Here is a 16,221-nt window from a genome sequence, read left to right as displayed (position 1 = left end):
TTTAAATAAAGTAGTAAAAGTACAGATCAGCCAATGTTCTGCCCCTAACTGCAATCGTACGAAAGTTTATGTCCGACAAAGCTGGTGACAGTCTCCCACTGAAAATCGTCAGATCGACAATACATGCAGAGATATTATCGGCAGCTGACAGAAATCTTCTAACCAGTCCGAAAAATGGCACGAAAAATGTCAGGACTCTCCACACACAGTCCTAAAATCGGATCTTTGCGTCTATCGCCAGCTTTACTCCCTTTAGCAAGCAAACAATAAAAAGGAGCCTGTGAGGGCATCATAAGTATGAGTATTGGTACTTATTGGCTCAGCTTGACTAACCTGCCAGCCTCTCTCAGTTTAAGTGGCCACTTTCCCTCCTACTGTATACTCAATATTGACGAGAAAACCCTAGGTTCTTTTATAGTCAGTACATAAAGATGCCATAAATGTGCAAAAGTAGCTCTGCAAAATTTGACATATATTAATCAATTTCATTAATTGCACCTCACCATTACTCCGTTAGGAAGAGTGTGGATTTTAGGATGAGAGATGGGCTGAACCACTTGCTACCCGTCGATGCGCTACGATTGCGGGTAGCAGTGGCCGGTGTATTTAGTAAAAATAAAAACGAGCCGGTAGCACTCCCGGCTCAAAGGCGGTGCGGAACGCAAAGCCAAGGTTTGCAGGAACTGTGCACTTAGCCGCATCGAAAGCCTTCAGTGTGCGCAGCTCCTCCACGTAGCGCTGGTTCGTCTTCACTTCGCTTGTGCACTGTAGTCCTACCCGCAATCGTAGCGCATCGACGGGTAGCAAGTGGTTCAGCGCTCCCACCTCATCCATGGATTCTGCAGCAACCGGAGTCTAAAATCGCCGGCTTCTTCTGCAGCAGCTGGGACTGCCAGCCCCAGGCACACTCAGATGGGCACATCGACGGGGAACAAGTGGATATTCTTCAGCAGATCGGTGCGCCTGCCGCTTACTATTACTACCATTCTGCAGACAGCACTTGCCGCTGGAGAGGCAGAGGCTGCCCTCCTCCTCTTCTTCTTCCTCGTCAGAGGAGCAAAGGCTGGAGTCAAAGTCCGACTGCTGGGAATAGGGGAAGCGCTGCAGAGCGGACCACTGCCTCCTCTTCACATACTGTCACTAGAATAGCCAGGGAGGAGGAGTTGAACGCCGCTGCATGGATGGTCGCCCTTTCGCCGTTTTAGAAGAGGACAGGAAGTGGAGTTTTGGTAAGTTATCTCTTAATAAAGGCTTTGCAATTTAAAAGTTTTATTTGCCTTGGTGTTTATTTTTCGTTCTATACTAACGAATTTTGGGGAAAAAAAATTTAGTGTTACTGGTCCTTTAAGAGCAGGCATAGCTGCTATGATCCAAATTAAAAAGAAAAGGAACAGGAATTCCAGGAACTGATCAGAATGTCAGGGAAGGCTCCAGGCAGTTTTTTCCAGAAAACAGGCACCGGTCACAAACGATGACAGAATCTGTAAATTGGCTGAAGCCAGAAACCAGATTAGGACCCCTGGCAAAAAGCAACCTCATTTTTGAAAATATTGTTGTAAACCTAAACTGTCAGACAAAGCCTGTAACAGAGCTGCGCAAACAACATTCCATTCTACTATTCTGCAGGAGGACATATTTTGTATAGCAGATAATACCAGAATGACCTACATGGCAGGATTGTCAAACGCTTGGCTCCTCAAGTATTGGGGACTAAAACTGCCAGAATTTAAATTTTCTAAATGCTGGAAATAGCAGTCCTTATCTTGACAAACAGGAGTCTGACTCATTTTAAACAAAATATTTTAGATCTTTCAGGACAGGAAATACAGTTGCCTATTCGTCATAACCAAAACACAATGTGGCCTCACCCAAAATGCCAAGAACATACTCATTTCCTCCCTTACTTTGTAATGATTATTACAACCTACATCAGAAGCATCAGCTGTCCCAAAACAATCTAGTATCCTTACATCAGTTCAAGACTGCTTCTCTTTGGCTATTTAGACCTGTCTGTCAACCTTAAAGGAGAACTAAACCCTTAATTAAAAAATCCCCTACCATCTCCCTGCTCCCAACCAGCCTAGCTGCTACCCCTGGCAATTCCCCCTAACGCTTTACTTGCCCCTAGGTGCAGATTCAGGGCATCAGAGTTCACGGGTGCCATCTTCCGGCATTTTGGTAATCTTCGGTTCTTCTTCCTTCACTTCTGCAATTTCCATGACTTTCAGCGCATGCCCAGTTGTTTCGAAACAGAAGATTGCTCCAACTGCGCATGCGCCGATACACCACTCACATTCCGAAGATTACTCAAGAGAAGAAGATGGCGCCCGTGAACTCTAATGCCCTGAATCTGCACCAAAGGGTAAGTAAAGAGTTAGGGGCATTTACCCAGGGTAGCAGATAGGCTGGGGGGGAGCAGGGAGGGGGTAGGGTTTTTTTTTTTTTAAATTAAGGGTTGAATTTTCCTTTAAGAAGGGCAGGACAATAACATAAAAGATGGGGGTGGGGGATACTGGGCAATTGGAGTAGATAAGGGGTAAGAGGATGAAATTGGGACAGATCTGGGCTTACGTATGTGGACCAGAACATGTGGATATTACAAATATACTTTACCAGTACACGGCCTTGGCTGGTGTTTAATCCGGCTGGCCCTAGTTAATCGAATTGTAACAACAATTCTGGAACAATGTCAGAAATGTTTTTTGTTATTTCTTGAATAAACAGAGCAATTGAAGCTACTCCATTTTTTGTCCTTATGAGATAGATAATGTAGATAATTTAGATAAATAAATAAGCACGGGAGGCTTTGTATACTTTGTATCTGTACATTGGAATCTAATTATCTATCTCACAAGGACTAAACATGGAGTAGCTTCAATTTCTATGTTTGTCTTATTTAAATCAAGATATAATAAAAACCATAGATTTCCCGTGATTAAAACAATAGGCAAAAATTATATTAGGAACAATTTCAAGGTGAACTGCCTATGTAAACATTATGTAAATTACAGCAACGTGATTTATGATCATATTTTAATCTATGGACAGAGGAACATATAATCTCCACTCAAGAGACGTGCACATTCAGCATTTTTCCCCAGTTGGAAAACAGTGTGTCTAACTCATCAGATAAAGTTGCAGAATGTGCCCTTTGTTCAGTCACTGAGGTCTAAAGCAAGAGTCAAAACATAACCTCTGTGTTCTAACATTTCAAATAATGGCAAGGGCTCATTAGATCTTGCCAAAGTTTACCAACATCTGAAGGGTTGCCACTTGCCCTTAACTATATTTAAAACTCTAATGTTCTTTGGGATTGGGATTCTTTAATACTTCAATCCAAATGAACAGCATGGGCATTGCTGTAATGCCAAGACTTGACAGTTAGTTTTGCTTTGGCTACCTTAGAAGAATACATAGAGAGTGTTCACCTTAGCCTCTGTATAACCGTCTGTATGTGAAAAGTATGTGTTGAAATTACTTATTAATAGCAGGAAGGACCCTGTTAACAACTCCCAGCATCTTTAACTGGCAGAAAGATCTCACAGTAGCCAAAATCACAAACTGAATCCTGAATTCGGTGCATCCCTATAATACACATAACTAACAACCCAGAAGTATTTACCTATTACTATAACTCTGTGTAATTTTTTGCACACCAGATCTGGATACAATGATGGGCATTTGTAAAAAAAAAAAAAAAAAAACACACGAATTAGAACTTCTTTATATATTTCTTGGGTCAGATTTGGTTGGATAGATGACTCATATAAATTTTATTATTTGGGATAGTTTAGGAATCATTCCACACTATCAAGAGTTTACAAGGAAAACATTTCTAATTAGCACTTAATTGTTGTTTGGGTGTGAATACTGTGCTATAATTAAAAAAAAACCCTGATTATAATCTGCATTTACTTTATATGTATTTTCCATAAAACAGGTAGCAAAGTATGACAGCATAGACTGTGTACACAGAACACCAGCTTTTGTTTACATGAAAACAGTTGATGTTGCCAAAGACATTACCTATAACATTCTTTCACTAATGGGAAAACCTTCTGTACTGGCTTTTTTCCCACACAGTCCCCAATGTACAGCAAGTCAGCATAATAAATACATTTATTTTACAGTTTATACATACACGAGTATGGGACGTGTTATCCAGAAAGATCCGTATTACGGGAAGGCTATCTTCCACAGACTCCATTTTAATTCAATAATTTCTATTTTTTTTTTTTAAATTATTTCGTTTTTCTCTGTAATAATAAAACAGTACCCTGTACTTTAGCCTAACTGAGAGAAGTAATCCTTAAGGGTGGCCATAGACGCACAGATAATATTGTACGAAACAAATTTTCGTGCGATATTCGGTGTGTATGATTGGAAACGAGCCAATCGATATCGGCAGAAGACTTGCATATCGGTCGGCTGGACGGAAAATTTTGATTGGGTGTCTTTGAAGGCACCCTGACCATCGGCCATTGTTAGTTGTAAGTGCCGAATAGTCAAATTCAGGTTCAATTCTATTGTTTCTACCTGTATATCCGACAATTCATCTCTACAAGTGTGTATTGAAACGAACAATCTTTCTTGGGAAGATCTTTTCCAAGAAAGATCGAAACTGTTATGTCTATGGCCACCTTTTTTGGAGGAAAAACAATCTGGTTGGATTTATTTAGTGCATAAAGTGACATTTTAGTAGATTTACGGTATGAAGATCCAAATTACAGAAAGATCCCATATCTGGAAACTCCCAGGTCCCAAGCATTCTGGATAACAGGTCTATACCTCATTACGCTCAGTTTATAGGCAATGTTATACATATATATATATTCCCTTTAAAACAAGCGTTGCTATAAATACAGCCTGCTTTGCCTTAATGAAGTCACATCATTTGCTAAAGGAAATTTAATTTGAATATCAACATTAATAAACGCTGCAATATTTAATTAGAAAGTCCATGCTATGCCAGCCAATGCTTCCTTGCAAATCAAATATCCATAATTGCATTTATATTAAGCCCATACAGTATATACATCCGTAGGTGGCAGAGGGTCTTGCTATTAAGAGATTTCAATCTAATTACCACCCCACCCTCCGAGGAGCTAATTATCAATACACTTCATCTGCCACAGGATGTTAGCCATGACCCAATATATCACCTTACCTGCATTTTACATATTCTGCTACAAGGGTTCCTGACTTGTCCTAAGGACGGACAAGACTTGAATAATTCACAGCCTCCGCTGAATGAACTCTCTCGCCATGGAGATGAGAGAAGTGGAGCCAGCAGCCATGGTGTAACATGAGTTTGTAAGCTTGACCCTTACTTTGTGCAAATTTTCACAGAATTCCCATGGGAGCCACTCAGCATGCTGTAACGCGGCAATGGCCATGCAGCAACATTATCCAGGCTCTAGGGACATGTGCCGAGGCCTCATCAGGAGGAAGTGCGATTATCCATTGTGGTTTTTTCATGTCTGCTCACCTCCTGCTAACGTCATGCTTAGGCTATGAGCACACAGGCGGAAGGCGCCGGCTGTAGTTAGCCAGCATATTTTTGCAGGCCGAGAGTAGCAGATCAGCTTCCTGCCCCGTTGATTTGAATCTGATCAGCCTGTGTGCGCTCACCCACAGTGGAGCTGAAGCCGAGGTCAGCCCAAAGATGTCTCCTTTTGTGTATTTAGGCTAACCTCATCCTGTGTATAAGCACATACAAGCTGATCGGATAAAATCAATGGAGCAGATCTGCTTCTCTCAGACAGCAAAAATACGCTGGCGGACAACAGTCGGAGCCTTCAGCCTGTGACCCATAGCATTAGGAACAATATTAGGGATGCACCGAATCCACTTTTTTTGCGAAAGATTCGGCCGAATACCGAAACCGTTTTTTACTTCCTTGTTTTGTGACCAAAAAGCCACGCGAGTTCCCTCCCCGCCCCTAATGTACATATGCAAATTAGGATTTGATTAGGCCAGGCAGAAGTTTTCGGCCGAATCCAAATCCTGCTTAAAAAGGCCGAATCCTGGATTCGGTGCATCCATAAACAATATGGCTAACAAACCCACAGACAACGAAAAGGGGGACGCCCTAGCCGAATACCTGCCATGCTGCATTACTCCAAAAAGTGCCATGGGTCCACTTCAGGCCCACTTTATACATAGAATATGCAACTGTACACTGTCATCACTTGTGATTTAATGAATTACATTAGACTGATTCTACCATCCCTGACGGTTTAAATGGTGGCTAATGATCAGATAATTCAAGAATTGACCCATTTAAATCGACATTACGGATGCCGAGAGTACAAAGAGCTCAGCGGGAGGTGACATAAGTTTCATCTGCACGGAGTCCAAACATTTATCAGAAGATAATAGTGTTGCACTCTCTGCACCACCAGGTGGTTTTCTGAAAGAGAGGCTCCCCGTGTGGCTTGCAGTGTTGGTATCTATTAACAATACTGACTCTCCTACAGAGCTCAACTTAGGATGCCGAAAATAAAAACCACAAACACTTCCACAGAACACTGGTTCCTGTTTTTTAATACAGTTGCAGGCCGTCATTTTCTAATCTCAACATCTACTAAAAGTCCTCAAAGATCTACCATGCAAAACGAGGGTGTGGGAGGGGGGTGATTGACCCCCTTTAATAAGAAAAAGTATCCAGAGTAAAGCATGTTTGGGTTCAAATTGTTACTACAGACTGCCAATATGGACTCTCCTACAGAGCTTAACTAAGTAAGCCGAGAATGAAAACGACAAACCCTCCCATAGAACACTGGTTCCTGTTTTTCAATACAGCTGCAGGGGTCATTTTCTAATCTCAACACCTACTAAAAGCCCTCAAAGATCTACCATGCAAAATGGGGGTGTGGGTGTGTGGTGACTGACCCCCTTTAAAGGACCAGTAAAGATTTTTTGATGTTACTGGTCCTTTAATAAGAAAAAGTATCCAGAGTAAAGCATGTTTGGTTTCAAATTGCTACTGCATGCTGCCAATATGGAAAGGTAGTCTAAGTTTCTGGTAAAGCCAGTAACATGAGCTGCTACAGAACCTCTTGGAAATCAGCAATTGTTCATTCTCTCTGGTACTCCTTGCTACATCTGGTATCTCATTTTTTCTGCCCCCAAAATACGATGGCACTGTAGCTCACAATGTATACCTTTACATGTTCTACTGGGTGATCAGGAAGTCAGTTAATTATAACATTTTTAGAAGCACTGCCCCAATGCATTTCTAAAAGGCCTATGCTAATTAGAGCCATACACTTTGTAAACTACCTAGTACACGCTCAGATTTGTAAAGGTGGCCATACACTATAAGAGGCGCTCGTTTGGCAAGGTCGACAAACGAGCGGATCTTGACCCGATGTGTCCACTAACGGCTGGGCGATATCAGATGAATCCGAACATTTGGCCCTGGGGCCAACGATCGGATTACGATACTACGAATGGGCTCCAACGGGTCGCAGGACTGCAACTAGCCGATGCAGTCCTGGATCGTACAAAAAAAAAAAAATCAAACTTGACCGATCGATATCTTGTCACTTTTTGGCCTGATATCGATCGGTTGGACCCGTCAGGAGCCCCCACACATGGGCAGAAAAGGTCTAAAGTTTTTTGTACGATCCAGGACCGCATCGGCTAGTTGATGCGGTACTGGATCGTACAAAAAAAAAAAATCAAACTTGACCGATCGATATCTGGACAATTTTTGGCCTGATATCGATCGGCTGGACCCGTCGGGAGCCCCCACACATGGGCAGATAAGGTCTAAAGGATCGATATTGGCAGCTTTAATCTGCCCGTGTATGGCCTCCTTAAGATAAGTAGTTGCTCAGCTAGAAATAACTAGTGTGAAAGTATTATGAACCCTCAAACTTTGGCAACAAGACTTTCCTGGTCCCCACCGGTCACAGGCATCTATAATGACACCCCTATAAATAGGATTCGTTTGTGACATACAGAAGCAGTGGGTTAAATGCCATTGCCCAGCGATAAAGCACATGCTGCCAGGCTACTTCGCTCCTTGGGAAGTGCAACTGCCAACAAAGGCTGATGGGAGTTGTTGTCCGTAAGTGTCGGTGACTAGGTAAAGCATAGGGCAATGAGCATGATCCCTCATTTAGACGGTGATCCGATAAACCTACCTGCTCTCTTGCGCTGTTGCCCAGAGGCCCTGGATTGCGATCTCTGGCTCTCCCCTTGGGGTCGCCCCACGCAGCCTCCCATGGCCCGTACAGGTAGAGAGGGGCGCTCAATAAATCTCCATGTACGGCTCAGCCCCACCACAACCTTATCCACCGCGTTTGTCAAGTGGAAGAAGCTGCGACAGAAGCGCAGACACAGCCCAGTGTCACTTCCAGTCTGAGGGATATCCTGCAACTTTTCCCCGCTGCATCTGATTTCCTGCTTTCCCTCGCTCCGCCGTGACAACAGTCCTTGGGGAGAGACGACGGGACGCTGCCCTGGGCATAGAGAGCGCAGGAAGGGCACAGGGAAAAGTGCACACGTTCAGCTAAAGTCACTGCAACCTCCCCGGAGCGAGCAAATCGCACAAGGGAGGGAGGATTCAATTCACTACTTAAGAGCCCGACAGTCGCTTCCTGCCTGGCGTTGCCACAGCGCAGTGCTTTCGGCCGATACAATTTGTTTGCTAGGAATTCTGTTTACTGAGGAGCCACCTCTCACTCCTCCCTTTCAGGTGAGCATGTGACGCCGCGAGAGAGACTCCCCGCTGCTACTGCTTCCCCCTTGCTCAATTAATATGCATTCAAATGAACCTTCCAACCCCCCAGTGTACTTCTGTCTGATGGAGTCTCATGCTGGCTTCCTCCAAGGGATTTTTATCTCAGAACAGCCAACTGGCTCCCCTGCTGGGCTCCTTTCTATGTATCTAATCCCCCTGGCTCATGTGAAACAAGGGGGGTAAGTAGCACCTTCTAACCCCGGGTCACTGACCCCCACCCCCATCATCACACTTAAGTGCCAGGTCACAAGGAAAAGAACTTCTGTGTTAATTAGATTAAGGGATCCTCCTTGTATCTCCCTCTGGCACACAGGCTGCTTTGGGCTGGGGCTACCAGAGGATTTCACAGCTCAGCTGAAAGTATTTGCTGCAGGGTTGCCAGGTCTCATTTTTAGAAATCAGCTACAAAACCAGCCAAGAGTCACTTCAAAAGTAGCCCAAAAATAGCACAATATGTGCAGTGAAAGTGAAAAAAAAAATCTAAAAAAAATAAATACATGTGAAAAGACGCCTTTTTCAAATTTTCACTGATTTGCAAATTTTTCCATGAAGCAACTACATGAGCGCCTTCAACGAAATTCCGGCGGATCCAACACGGTGTGCCAAAACGCAGGCGTTAAGTCGGATGCAATGAAAAATAAGGTAAGCTACAGCAATGTCGGATGGTGTCACATAGTTCATACGACACGACTTGACACCTGCATTTTGGAGCACCGCGTCGGATCCACTGGAATCGCGTTGAAGACGCTCATGTAGTTGAACCCAAAATGGGACAGATTCACCAGGGGCGTAACTACAGAGGGGGGCCCAGGAGGTATAAGGACCCCATAAGGCCCTATTACATATACAATGTCAATAAATATTAGTAAAACTGGTCAACCTCTAGACATTTTGGAGGCCAGCAGATTTTTGGACAAAATTGTCTGAAATTGAGAAAAGTCACGAGAGAATACTTAAGAGGAACGGGAGACTGGGATACAGAGCCCAAAATATGGCAACTCCTGACTTCTACACAAGTCAGTCACATTGCATGCTGGGTATTGTAGCCTTACATTAAACTTGGCAGTCGGCAAATTGTTAAACAAAAACTACATTACCCAACATGCATTGGGAGACGCAGGCTTGGCAAATTAGGGCAACAAAAAACTTTTTTTCCAAAGTACAAACCAGCCAAAGGCCCAAAAAGTAGCCCAAATCCTTACCTTGGCTAGATAGTACTTTCAAAACCTGCCTGGGCTTTAAATTAGTAGCCCAGTCTGGCTGGAAACCTGGCAACCCTAATTTGCTGGTAACCATCTAGATGGAAGACTGACAGATAAGCTGCGCTGAACTGGGCATTTTTTTTGTGAAGCCGCCTCCCAAAATTGAATTATCTTTCAAAAAAAAAAAAAATTTACACAAAGCTTTATTTTACTAAAAAGTGAATCCCTTGCTCATAAAGCTTACATTCTGACTATGATGCAGACTAGAGGCACAGAGAAATTCAAGGACTCGCTGAAGCAACCACCAGACATGCAGGACTACCATCACACAGGAGCCCTAGACATGTATGATCAATGAAGCCCCCAAATAGGCCTGTGCAGTGATGTGCAGGTTGACCTGAAACCCGCGGGTTGACCACCAGTTGGACTGGTTTGTGCTGAAATTTGGCCAACCATTGTGGATTATCATTGGGTGTCTGTCAGACTGGGGAAGTAAACTCCTCCACTGCTCCTGAAGATTGCCTGTCTTGGAAAGAGGTGCACACAAAAGTGGGGTAAAGAGCGAGACAACATTGGTATGGGTTGGGCACGGGTCCTACAATGGCAACATTTTGTGGGTATGGGTTGGGCACGGGTCCTACAATGGCAACATTTTGTGGGTCAGGGTTGGGTACGGGTTAAGGTTTTGTGGTAGTGATGTGCGTGTCGAGAAAAATCCAAACGGACCAGTACCCAGCTTCCATCCTCCATTTATAGACCCGCAGCTCCACGCTGATGATGGCACAAAAGGGGAGGGGCAGGAGCGACCCTATAAAACAGGAAGCCGGAAGCCAGCAGTCTAAGGTCCACGACCCGCAAGAGGAGGAGCATGGTCGCCCCAAACCTGCGGGTATTGGGCCAGCCTGCATATCACTACTTTGTGAGTTAGGATCGGGCACAGGCAGTGGCGTAACTATTGGGGGTCAGGGCTGTATTTAGGTCCGATGCCACCCCTACTGGGGGTCAGGGCTGTATTTAGGTCCTAAGCCGCCCTAGGCTAGCCTCTTACGCTGTGCTCATGACGTCGTGTGGCGGAAGTGACATCAGCACACTGTGTACGTTACGTCACACGGTGGAAGTGACAGCGCGTCATGCTCGTGACATCATTCTGTGCAATTCCTCAGGCACCTCACCCCACAACTCCGTCACCGGATATCCTATGGAAATAGGACACTTTTTCTTTGGGAGGGCTGGAGAATTTAAACTCAATCGTAGGTGCAGTGTGAGGGTGCACATCTTGTACCCCAGCCCAGGCATGTTTAGTTACGCCACTGGGTTTAGATTGAGCTTTTCCTGACCCACATCACTACTGGGCAGTTCTTCCTCTTGTTTCAGTTGGCGTCAAACCCAGTGTTCATTGGCTTATTCACCTGAGGAGTACATAAACTTGAACAACTTAAACCAATAAGCGTCCAGCAGTTTTGGTATTCCCTACATCTCCATGAGTACTTCTTGAGAAGCCAGTGGCTGGCTGAAAGTGACGATATAGCTCTGGAATATTTGGACCATTCTGTAAACTCTTCTAAAATCCCAAGGTGTAAAAAAATAGGGACAGCAGAAGCAGCAGTGCCGGGGGCCAAGGAGTAAAGCAGGACCAGTGAGGGGCCATCTAAAGCTCAGTTTTATTATACATGGGTGTCAATGGTTTTGCTGTGGGGGCAATTAACATTTATGGTGCATGTAATCCCATCCCAGGACCCACTAAGTGCAGCCTTGTTCAGTGACTTGCAGGAGTCTGGATAATTGACTAATTTCTTCTAAATACTCTTGTTGTTCCTGTCCCATGTCTTCTTTAAGACTCCTCCTTTATTGCATTTTTCTCATACCAAGCAGTGGGTCAGTCAGATTTTCCAATTTCCTAAGCAGCTCTTGACTGACTTCAAAGACTCTTTCACTCCTCCTGCAGGCAGCCTGCTGAAACCTCTCTGTTTATCTTTTTTTTACCACTAAACTTGCTTAACCGGCTCAGTTGGGCCGTGGCAATCGACAATGCTTTATGGCAGAATGTCTTATGGCTACTAAAGGAGAAAAGTGTCAGAACCACTGTAGTCCAATAACCTTTCTGAATGTTTTTTTTTTTTTTAAATTACACAGTTTATCTTTGGTGAAGATTTTAAAATTCCACTGCTCTTTCTGAAATTGCTCCCATTACAGAGAATTAGTATTGTGTTGGGGTAAAATGCAGAAACACAATTTCCAAGCTATTCTTACTTAAAACCTCAAGAAAATCACTGGAAAAACTGCATATGTGTTATAGAAAATCTAAACACAAATGATAAACTTAACATGCCCGTACACTGCCATATCTACAGTAAGAAACAAGCAGCTCTGGGTCCAGTTTGGCCACCCATGATTGGGCTGGGGCTAATTGGATCAAACACTGGGTCCTATGGAGGCCCACTGGAAAAGGATTGCAGCGACGTCCTGATCCGCTCCACGCCCAACAGGATTTTTAAACCTGTGCAATTGACATCTGCCCAATTTTTACTCAGACTTTCTCAATATCTTAGATGTGAGCTTATCTAGTGTATAGAATAGTGTGACTTTGTAGTGGGACAGTGGAGTGGGGAACATTGACATTTTTTTTTAAGACTGTACACTGTCAAAATGAATGGCGGCATGTATTGACTTGACTGCCTCAGCCAGGAATTGAGCCCATTTCCTGTTTAGTTCATCGGGGAATTCCTCTGTTATTAATTTTAATCAATACACTTTGCAACCAGCCTTTATTATGTGTATGTGAACAGCTATAAATCAAACATTGCACTCTTCCTTCTAATCTACTGTAGCTATAACAGTCCCATTAAAGGGGAGCTATCACACAAATTAAAATTTAATATAAGCATTATCTGGAAATAAGACACTTTCTAAATATAATAAATGAGATATTTTATAATGTTTGTACAATTTGTACAAAGGGAGCACACACAGTGAGGCTGGCCCTCTTGGGGACCAGGAGAGAACCTGGTGGGCCACAATAAAGTGAGCAGTGGGAAAATATGACTGACTGTACAGAGACTGCTTAGAGAGGAATAGTGAAAAGTTAGGCTAATGTTACATGTGGCATTTTTCCTGCTGTGGAGAAAATGCCAATCTGCCCTGAGTTATGTGATTATTGATAGAAACTCCATCCACCTGTCAGTGCTCATAAGCAGTGGCAGATTAATGAAATGTTGGGCCCTAGGCTACATAAACACAGGGCCCCTTTTTGGCTACTGCTGGGTTCGGATGGGTGCAAACATATCTACCAAAACTCTCTGCACTGGAGGTTCGGCTCATGTCAGTGACTTCACTGGATCTACAGGCATCAAGGCACACGCATGTGCATTGCATGCCTCCTCCCAGTAGGTGCATCTGACTGGACCCAAGAAATGGGCCCTGATCAAACTGGGCCCCTAAAATATAATCTAGGGTAGCCTTTGCATTAATACACCTCTGCTCATAAGGGGATTTTGGCTCAAAAACCGCAACTGTGCCAGATCACTAAACAATCTCTTCACCTGATTTGTTCACCCACTTGATGGGTCAAATTGGGCTGATCCAATTCTTTAGTCCCAGAACCAAAAACGGGACCATATGGAGGTCCTATGGAGAACATTTGGAAGAGAACAACAACCTTTGCCCAACTGCATTTCCAAACCTGACAGATTTCTGGCCAATTTTTGTTCAGATATCAGTTCAAACAGGCTGGAATATCGTGCACCATACAGGGCAACAAGCTGCTAACTGTTTCTTGAGGGTCAGCAGCTATTATTGTGTATAGCCAGCTGTAGTTGAATATTTCAGAAACAATACAGAATATTTGATTGCTTATACAGGTATACAGCCTTTTATCCAGAATGCGTTCGTGCAGTGGCAGGTCCAGTCTAGGGGTAGGAAGAGGAGAAGAAGAGGTAGCTGTTCAGCGCCCCCCAATTATTGCGCCCTAGGCAGCTGCCTCTTCTGCCTACCCCTAGTTCCGGCCCTGCATGTCCTCTCCTATTCATATTCCAGTTTCTTATTCACAGGCCCGGATTTCTAAATTGTTTGCCCCTAGGCTAGGTGGTCCCTGTACCCACTCTGCCCAGCCCCCTTCCCCACAAGTTTGTGTGTGTGCAAGTAGGGATGCACCGAATCCACTATTTTGGAATCGGACGAACCCCTGAATCCTGTGCAAAAGATTCGGCCAAATGCCAAACTGAATCCTAATTTGCATATGCAAATTAGGAGTGAGAAGGGGAAAACATTTTTTACTTCCTTGTTTTGTGACAAAAAGACATGTGAATTCCCTCCCCGATGCTAATTGCATATGCCAATTAGGAGTCGGATTAGGTTTGGCAGGGCAGAAGGATTCAGGTGAATCCGAATCCTGCTAAAAAAGGCCGAATCCCGAACCGATTCCTGGATTCAATGCATCCCTATGTGCAAGCATGCGCAATAGCGTTTCAAACAGGGTCTGGAGCCCTGGGGTCTACAGAAAAAATTTAGATCAGGCTCAGCATGCCGTCCCTAATTTCCTGTTGCCCTAGGCATGGGCCTTTGTGGCTTGCTTATTCAATTCAATGTGTGGTTGCTAGGGTAATTTGGACCCTAGTGTTGGAGCCTAACAGTGGCCTGGGAAGAAGGGGAGGATACTGGTTACCTTCTGGGAAGAAGGGGAGGATACTGGTTACCATTACTACATGTGATAATCCTACTGTCATCTTGTAAGTAGGTATTTTAGCCAAAATTGGTGAAGGTTTTTGAAAACACTTAAACCTAAATATATACAGCACCGGAACAATAAGGAAAGTCTCGTTTAAAGGGAAACCCACATCAGAACTTTTTCTTTTTTTTTTCTAACACAGGGTGCTTCAAAAAGAACCAAAAATACTACATCATATCTTCTGTTTCTGTTTTTTATTTTCTCCGTTTGCTTTAGGCACTGATCCAAAAAAAAAAACTTTTTTAATATGTGACATTTTTTATGCAGCTGGGAGACTGAAAAGGAACGTCAGGAGAGAGCTAATCTGAAGGACTAATTTATTCCTAAATGTTGTCATCTGACCCTAGCAACCTGAAATTGCAAACTGGAGTGGTGCTCAATAAAAAACGAATAAACAAATATAAAATATAAAATGAAACCAACAAATATAAAATGAAAACCAGATGCAAATTGTCTAAGAATATCACGCTCTACGTCATACTAAAAATTTACTCAAAACTGAACAACCCCTTTAAGGCAAACGACACCGCTGGAAAACAGCAAAGATCATTTCTCATGTGCGCATGCAAGATTGCACCCTCGTCTCCCCATTAGAAACTTTGTAATTTGCTGTGCATTCGTTTGGTATATTCCTCTAATGAATACTGAGAAGAGAACAATGAGACAACTATTAGTAGCTATTAATAAGTTTCACTGTTATCTATGGGGCAAAACTTCCATATGTTGTACCATTTATATTACATACCACATGTTCACAAACCGGATTAAATGAAAAATCCTTTGGAACCCTTGGGCAATTTGGAAACCATAAATATCCTTCGGAGGGTTGAATCCATGCTGGAGGGCTGAGTCTATTCTGCAGGCCTCAAGCTGTACAGCTCTGGGGCAAGTCACTTATGCCCACAAAGTAAACAGAAACTTGAATCTAATCATCTCAAAGTTGCAACTCCTAATCCCCAGTGTCACATAAACCTAAACGCAAACACAATTGCTTCTCTCAGCTCCATGACAATGGCTTACAAAAGGCAACCTCAGCCAGAATTTTACACAAGGTGTCGTTAGGTGTGCTTGATCAATCAGATGTGACAGGTCTGTTGTCCAGGGAAGAGTAATTTGGTGTTGCAATTATCTGAAACCTTTTTAGAATGCTGGGAGCCTTCCTGCCATCTTGCAGAGCGAAGGGCACAGGGTTTCAGGCTAATTCATGCCAAGTCCCTAAGCCTATCCAGTTACCATTAAGCTAAGTACATTTGCCTATTTTTAGCAAGAGTGACTTCTCTCAGCCTAGATTTGCAGCTTTTAATTACACACCTCCTAGTCATGCCTGTTTTCTAGTGTGACTGTTTCACAACCCTAGACACTGATGACAGGGGTAGCAACCCAGTCTCTATTCATAATTAATGATACACTACTACATAATAAGTTGGCGTAAGTGAAACCAATGCTCCCTTCATACACATATGTGATGTATTGTATCATTGTAATACTAAGTAGAATATCATATTTCTTCAGGCACCAAAATGTAGACCTTCATCTCTATGGAG

The 16,221-nt window shown here is 43.5% G+C and overlaps 1 protein-coding gene across 1 annotated transcript in view; it reads right to left on the bottom strand.

The window, feature by feature from the left end:
- ubtd1.L (ubiquitin domain containing 1 L homeolog) overlaps nt 1–8,907 on the bottom strand; it is a 48,853-nt gene extending 39,946 nt beyond the window's left edge. The window contains exon 1 of the mRNA XM_018225260.2: nt 8,154–8,907. Within this exon, the coding sequence (XP_018080749.1) occupies nt 8,154–8,235 (82 nt within the window). The 5' untranslated portion in view covers nt 8,236–8,907. The remainder of the gene's footprint in view (nt 1–8,153) is intronic.
- Nucleotides 8,908–16,221: the final 7,314 nt, after the last annotated feature.

This window comes from Xenopus laevis, chromosome 7L (assembly GCF_017654675.1).
Source record: "Xenopus laevis strain J_2021 chromosome 7L, Xenopus_laevis_v10.1, whole genome shotgun sequence".
NCBI classification, from domain to species: Eukaryota; Metazoa; Chordata; class Amphibia; order Anura; family Pipidae; genus Xenopus; species Xenopus laevis.
Note: the sequence above shows the minus strand (reverse complement) of the source record. Positions and strands in the feature narration are given on the sequence as shown.